Source organism: Zea mays, chromosome 7, assembly GCF_902167145.1.
Source record: "Zea mays cultivar B73 chromosome 7, Zm-B73-REFERENCE-NAM-5.0, whole genome shotgun sequence".
Taxonomy (NCBI): Eukaryota; Viridiplantae; Streptophyta; class Magnoliopsida; order Poales; family Poaceae; genus Zea; species Zea mays.
In genome coordinates, this window is record NC_050102.1 from 2336035 (window position 1) to 2343854 (window position 7820).

The following is a 7820-nucleotide window of genomic DNA, read 5'->3' on the forward strand; positions in this document are numbered from 1 at the left end:
TATCACTAGACAAAGGGCATTTAGAAATATAAAGACCGGGCTTACCACATTTGTAGCACACTTTCTTGGAGCGAGGCTTGTAGTCTTTCCCCCTCCTTTGCTTGAGGATTTGGCGGAAGCTCTTGATGATGAGCGCCATCTCCTCATTGTCGAGCTTGGAGGCGTCGATGGGAACCCTACTCGGTGTAGAGTCTTCTTTCTTCTCCTCCAGTGTAGAGCCTTTGCGAGTGCGCAATTTTCATTGGTTTCGGTAAGTTTTTTACGAAGATCTTCAGCTTCGGCTGTATATGCTTCGGTTTGAGTGTTAGATTTTGCTTCATCTTCTTTTGCTTTATTCACCAATGAAAGTAGAATTTTGTCTTTCTCTATGGCTTCGTTTCTCAGCCTGATGACCTCTGATCGAAGGTTGCTGAGAGCTACAGAGTAGCTCTCGTCTTCGGCGTTCTTTTGCGCCCTCAGGGCGTTGCTAAGGATTAAGCCCTGCAAGAAAGAATAAAGGATTAGCGTGAGAATAAAAGACTTCATTCCCAAGTTCATAAAATTCAAAGTTCACTTTTATACCTTCAGACTGTTGTATGCGAGGTTGTCCGCGAGGTCAGCCTTCGTCATGGCGCAAAGGCCGGCTTCGAGCTTCGGAAATCCCATACTTCTGGCCATCTCCCGATAGATGGATAACTCTTTGTTGTCTGGGAGGTAGTACATGAAATCATCTTCGTTCGTCCCGTTAAACACTAAGGCCTCCTTCGGGTACTTTAGCTCCTAGGCATAGTGTTTGGCTTCAAAAACTTCTTCTTCGGATAATATTTTCTCCGAAGCATGTCGAATAATATAGTCAAGATCTTCGGATGGTGCTTCGGGAGCAGGGGATTTGGCTTCTTTGGCCACATTTTTCTCCAGAACTACGCTAGTATCTGGAGATTCTTCTTCAGCCGTCTGCTCGGCTGCGACAAGCTTCGTTTCAGCAGGCACTGGAAGCCTAGCTTCGGTCTCCGCATGAGTTGTAACGACTTCGACAACCTTCTTCGCAGGAGCAGGAGTCAGTACTCTTGTTGTCTCCACGACGGCGTCTAGCACGCTAGCCATTCTTCTTCTCTTAGGAGTAGTGGCGGGAGCTTTTGCAACCTTCGGCAGCTCTGCTTCTGCTGGTTGGCTTAGAATTTCTAGCTGATCTGTTGCCTTTTCTAAATCTAACTTTTTGGTTGTCTCATCTTCGGCTTCGACTAGTTTGACTATAGGCATCTTCGGCACTACATTCGATTCTTCAGCACTCCGAGCGACGGGAGCAGCCGGTCCCGCTTCGTTAGTGGAAGATGTCCCTTCACCAAATTTCAGCACTATGGTCGTTTCTATATATCTGGGCCTGTGGGTCAAAACTTTAATTTTCTTGCCCTTCGGCGTGGCAGGAATGGCCGAAGTGGCAGCTTTCCTCTTTTTTCCTTGCCTCCGCGAAGGATAGCAATAATCAGGATATATGAAACCAATCGCATCAAAAACTCTGTTCAATCTTTTCTTGATCCGACCCCCGAAGGACGAGGACAAAGCATCATCTTCGGCTTTGGTATATGCCCCAAGCAACTCATCGCTAGTAGCCTTAATACTTTTCAGCCAGTCGTTGTTTGGTTCGTCAAACCGGTCTCTGAACCTGAAGGTATATTAACTAATCCACCTTTGCTAGACCCGATAACAGTCTCCTTCGGCATTTCCCAGCTATCCACAAGTGACCATACCCTGTAAGCTATGTGCTCTTGGATCAGGTCTCGTGTACCAATGAAAGCACAGACATTGTTGAAGGCCTTTTGACATGCTTCGTCATCATTTTCAATCGCCACCCTCGGCCTTCGAAGGCCAAAGCGAGACCAGACCGGCACTGGATAATTTCCTTAATGTCCTCCCTCTCAATCAGATTATTCTTGACATAAAACCATTCCTCCATCCAGGCCCCGGGCCACCTTTTCCGAAATGTTGGAACAGGGTAGCTTGCATTGGGACGGGCAATAAATCCATAACAACCGAAGTTGTTGTAATACTGTTCTTTCCAAGTAGCCTTCGTCTCATACAATAGTTCGTGTATATTGCAGAAACACTTTGCGCTCGGTTCTAGCCCTTGGCTTCTTACAGCCCAAACAAACAACCCATCCTAATTATAGCTTCGGGAGTAATTTGGTGAAGAAAGATCTGGAATATTTTCAACACTTCAACCACGAATTAGCTCAATGGGAACCGAAGGCCTGCCTTCAAAAAGCTTCGGTAAACAACAACTTCATTTTCTTCAGGAGCAGGTGCGGTGCTGTCTCCTCCAATCCTCACAATAGACATATCACCAAAGTACCTTCCCCTTATGGCGTCAACCTGACTTTGTTTAATGGTCGATTTTTCCAAAGATAGTATGGCTTGGTCGCCAGGGCCGATCTTTAGAATCTTCGTCTCCATTCTCCACATCAAAGTCATCACTGTCATCAGAATCTTCAGATAAATCCTCCATTATCTCCTTGGTGATCTTCTCTGTATTCGTTTTTGCCATAGATTCATAAAACCCAGCAATAAACGGGTCCACAGCCTTCTTCTCCTCAGCCACCTTCGTCACATTAGAAATCTTCTTCTCCTCAGACATTTCTTCAAAACTTCAGTCTATCACAAAGTTTGAAAAATCAAGCAAGAGCTGGTCGCAAGAGAATTAAAAGTTTGAGAAAATAACGCGAGGAGCAGAAATGGCATACCAAATGTCGTCATTGACTTTCGCTATTCTAGCGAAGGGAAGGTGTTTTTTCGGACCTTCGGCTTAAGGCCTTTATTCGCGTCGCAGTCTGAATTCGTTGTTACAAGAACAAATTAATACTGCGAGGGGCAACTGTTGGGGGCCTTCATCTTCCGAAAGATCCTCAAAAACACGACTAACATGCTTTTCGAGTATAATATGTTGTCACAGGAACCTTCGGTCTTAAGATGAAGCTGTACACAGTATGAAAGACGCAGTCTGGGAGAAGGATGAACTAGCGCCGAAGCTACGAATGAAGAAGCTTCGGCTTAGCGCAAGGGCAGCGATGGAGAATAGAACCGACCTAAAGGGGAATATACTGCCCAGCCCTCGATAGATTACTCCTTAGTCAATAGTAAGTATCAAGGACATGGATGTAATTTCAGACGGGCTACGTCCCGTGCCTATAAATAGGTGAATAGTAACCTCGTACTATTCACGCTGACTTATAATCACTCGCACGTCACTCTTGTATTACAACCTTCTGTCAAGTCGAAGGTACAAATGTAATTTAATACCGTTAATATTTGTTCATGATCATGTAAGGAAAATGTTGATGATTTAAGGATTTAATATAATTATTCATGTTCTTTTATGTCTTATATATTCTTGTTTTTACATATTTATATGATGAAGATCTGTCTTTCATAGCCTTCGTCCGAAGATCATTATATTCTAAAGGATATAGTGTTTCAAAGGACGAAGGTCTCTTACCATTAACATTTGTGTTGCTTGACTTATAACATTTGAGAATGAGTGACCAACGCAAAGGAGGAGAAGAAATGTATAAAAGGCATGCAACCTATCGGATGGATGGAGGTGCGTCCAGTCATGTGGAGATCCCGATAGTACACGATAGTAGCAAACAACTTTTGAGCACGCGCGAACGCACGCAGACGAAGCCGGCCAATAATTGAGCTCGATGGACCTATCGTATTCGTGGGCCACGAATCAGATATTGGGCTGCCCGAAGCCGAATCACACGCAGACCAGTTCGCGGGCCCGGGCTTCCTTTTATTTCTTCTTGTCTTCTTTTATCTTTCTTCTGGCAGGTCGTGCGTGGATCAGGATGAGGAGAAGCATATCGCAACAGTTGTACTCCATTCCCGTGCTCCATGAGTAGAAGCAAATTGCGTGCGTGCGTGCATGATCGCTTTGCCCATGCATAGGAAAAAAAAAAAGAGGAGCTGAGGCGTTCAAATGATTGGCACTGGCAGGCAGTAGTAGGTAGGCAGGGCCAAATCCATTCTCAGTCACACGTTACAGCGGGCTTCTCTTGAAACAGTCGCTGCAGTACAACATGTCGACAACATTGTACAGGACACCATCATTGGGTTGGCTTGGCTTGGAATGTCTGCCGGGACAGAGTGTCGGCATGCTTGCCAGACAGCTACCGTTCCGTTTCCTCTCAATCCGAATATATGTACAGTAGCAGGAGTGTTTATGTGGAGGATAGATATTAATTGTACTTGCACGCCATTATTAAGGCGGCGTCCTTGTCATTGCCTTGCCGATCCAGTCATGATCATGCGTGTCAATCATCACCATGCATCAATCGATCCTGAATCCATTCGAGATGGTGCAAATAAAACAAGATTTGCTTGCAACTTGTCCATTGATGTGATGTAAAAGCGTTACTGTAACAGCACACTCAAACTCTAAATTAATCTCATTTCCTCTAAATTAAGCTACCCGCCCTCTTTTTTGGATCCTGTATGTACATCCCTCCATGGAGGGAGAAAAAAAACTGCCTAAAACTCCCTCGGGTCCACGAAGATGGAGGCGCCGGGGGGCGCCTTGGTCCAGTCGCCGAGCGCGCCGTCGCCGTACCCGTCCGCGAGGCGCTTGATGCACCAGAGGTCCTCGGCGCCGAGCCGCGCCCAGTGCGGCACGCCGGCGCGGAGCGGGTCGCAGGCGGCCAGCTCGGTGGCCACGACGCGCGCGCCGGCGCGCCGCGCCGCGTTGTGCGCGTGGCGGCAGAGCGCGGTGGCCAGCCGCGGCGCGTCGGGCCCGGCGCCGCCCAGCCCGTACAGGAAGTGGATGCCGAAGGGCCGGAACAGGTCGGGCACGGACGGCACGCGGGCGAGCCACGGCGACAGCGCGCGGTCGGCGGCGCGCGAGGCGCGCGCCGCCGCCCGCCACAGCCGCGGCGCCCCGCGCACCTCGAGCCGGAACGCGTCCTTGCAGTTCCACACGCTGCACACCGCCCACGACGCCGGCGGCGACGCCAGGAACGGCTCGGCGCCGGCGCCGCCGCCGCCGGGCCACGCGCGCGCGTCCGGGACCGCCAGGAACGTGCCGAGCGACAGCGGGTTGCGCAGCACGGCGTCGATGTCGCGCGGGAAGAACTCCACGCCCGCGAACCGCGCGCGGTAGAGCAGCTCGGCGTCGCGGGGGCACAGCCGGACCACCGCGGCGCGGCGCGGCGGGGCCAGGTCGTGCCGGAACACCGGGTGCGCCAGCACGGACGGGGCGCGGAACTTGGCGTACCCGCAGCGGGAGGTGAAGAGCCGCACCGAGGGCTCGTTGGCGCGGTCCGTCGCCACGTACGCGTACTCCGCGCCCGCCTGCCGGAACCACTCCTCCATCCGCGCCACCAGCGCGCGCGCCACGCCGCGGCGCCGGTGAGCCGGCGACACGCGCAGGCCCAGCAGGTAGCCCACCTTGGAGAAGAGCTCGAGCTCGTCGTCCCGCCCGCGCCGCCCGCACGCCACGGTCTTCACGCACCCGCGCACCACGCCCACGACCTCGCCGCCCGCGCCGGACTCGGCAACCTGCGGCAGGCAGGCAAGGCATCCACCGAAACCGTGCGCTTCAGCGACCGCGATCGATCGATCATGCTAGGATACCGATGGTCCGCGGCAGGCAGGCAGGATAACAACGTACGAGCATGAGGAAGGCCGGGGAGTGCCGGACGCGGCACAGCGGGTCGCCGAGGAGGTCGGTGAAGAGGCAGAGCTTGCCGGCGCTGGGGCCGACCTCGCAGGCGCGCTCCAGGCGCTCCACGGCGGCGCGGTCGTGGTCGCTGGCGCCGTCGAACTCGCGCACCGTCACGTCCTCCTCCTCCTCCTCCGCTGCCGCCGCTGACACCACCACCACCATTGAGACGAGTGCGCAACTGCTCGACCTGCCACGTACGTACGTGACGAGCTCGCTGGCCAGGTACTCTCTCTGTCACTCGTGTCTCTGACTCTCTGTATATATATATAGGTGCGAATCTGGCGGCGGGCGGTTCAGCTCCTCCTCCGGAGTGGGGGTAGTGGAGTGAGTGCCAGGTAATTATACCGAGGTCGAGGAGAAACTGCGCCGGAGCAGGAGGAAGGAAAGAAACTGATGGATTGGAATTGGAACAGAGAGAGAGGCAGGCGGGGAAACGAGACGACGCCTCCCGTTGCTTGATGGAGACGAGGCTATAGTGTACTAGTGCCTCTATCCTCTAGCTGAGTGGGGGTTGTGCCATAGCCCATAGCATAGGATTGCTACGTTACGTACCAGCTAGCGGTAGTGCAGTGCGGTACTTTGGTGGCAATGGCAACGCACAACCTCGAGGTGGGCTCCACAGGAAGTGGTCGCCCGGGCCCAGCGCCCCCGCTTGTGCGTGCTTGTCTCTTCCTCCCTCCGCTTCCTCCTCATTCCGTTTGAACTACACGTACCCCCACCCTTGGCTTTTTCGTTTTTTTTCGGTAATATATGCGAGACTCTTAATTAGGCGGTATACCACAGAAATTTCAGAGGAATTGTTGACGCCTTTTCGGAGCGCCAAACACTCAACAAAAACCGTGGCGGTGCCCTCTGCACAGGGGCGGACGGTCCGCGCGCAGGGGCCGGACGGTCCGCGGCCTGGTGCGAGGCGCGGTGGTACTCTCTGCGCAGGGGCGGACTGTCCGCGGCCTGGGGCCGGACGGTCCGCGGCCTGGTGCGCGGCTAGGGCTTCTCTGCCTGACGGCCGGACGGTCCGCGCCCTAGGGCCGGACGGTCCGCGCGTACGCAGGGGCGGCGGAAGATCGCCGGCGGCGCCTGGATCTCGCTCCCGGGAGGGACCCCGTCGGGGAGGAGAGATCCTAGGGGTTGTCTAGGCTCGGGCAGGCCGACCTAGACTCCTCTAATCGACGTAGAGTCGAGGAGAGGCGGAGAATTTGGGGATCGAGTGGCTAAACCTAAACTAGACTAAAACTACTCCTAGGATAAAATGCGAATAAAAGTTGTATTGATTCGATTGTTGATGATTACAAATCGGCCGTAGACCTCTCTATTTATAGAGGAGGGGGGCTGGACCCTTTACACAACTGATTCCGAGCTAATCCCGCGAATATAGCTAACAACCGTAGCACAAAACTCGGAACCCTAATCTGTTCTGCGCACGCGCGGACCGTCCGGACCGCGGACCGTCCGGCCTCAGGGCCGGACCGTCCGCCGGCTCAAAACCGGTTCGAACATATGCCCCCCTGCCTTTTGGTGGAGCTGGGCGAACCAAAAGCAACTAACTCGATGTGATCACATCGGTTTTCTTAGGCATCTTGCCACATACTAGGATGGTACTGTTTGAGGAAACGCCCATTCAAAGCCTTAGGTAAATCCTTGCCTTGTAATGTTTGTAGTAAATAAGCGTTACCAAACATCACCTGTTTCACTTTATAAGGACCCTCCCAGCTTGGCGACCATTTCCCGAACTTTCGGTCTTTATTCCTTAGAGGCAGAATGGTCTTCCACACCAAGTCTCCTACTTGGAATGATTTTGCTTTGACCTTTTTGTTGTAGGCCCTAGCTACCATGATCTTGTCCTTTTCTATTGCTCCCAAAGCTATCATCCTCTTGTCGGTCACCTCATCAATATTATCCATCATTGAATTATAATAATCAGTAGTAGTTAGATCATTTTGTCTGGCAAACCTGACAGCATTCAAACTTATTTCCACAGGTAACACTGCTTCCTGCCCATAGACAAGCTCAAAAGGAGATACTTTAGTAGCACTATGCTTAGATATTCTATGAGCCCATAAAGCTTCAGACAAAATCTTATGCCAATGTCTAGGATTATCAGATACCTTTTTCTTTATCAAATTAA

The 7820-nt window shown here is 52.3% G+C and overlaps 1 protein-coding gene across 1 annotated transcript; it reads right to left on the reverse strand.

Moving 5' to 3' along the window:
* Positions 1–4312: 4312 nt before the first annotated feature.
* On the reverse strand, positions 4313–6206 carry LOC103633644 (uncharacterized). Its single transcript, XM_008655363.4, has 2 exons — positions 5642–6206; positions 4313–5529 (listed from the first exon to the last, which is right to left on the reverse strand). The coding sequence occupies exons 1-2, from the start codon at positions 5855–5857 to the stop codon at positions 4507–4509; spliced, it is 1239 nt and encodes a 412-aa protein (XP_008653585.2). The 5' UTR covers positions 5858–6206; the 3' UTR covers positions 4313–4506.
* Between the last annotated feature and the right edge of the window lie 1614 nt (positions 6207–7820).

Coding starts and splice junctions, on each gene's coding strand:
- LOC103633644 (XM_008655363.4), bottom strand. CDS start 5,857: ATGGTGGTGGTGGTGTCAGCGGCGGCAGCGGAGGAGGAGGAGGAGGAC. Junction 5,530..5,641: donor CCCCGGCCTTCCTCATGCTC/GTACGTTGTTAT, acceptor TGCCTGCCGCAG/GTTGCCGAGTCCGGCGCGGG.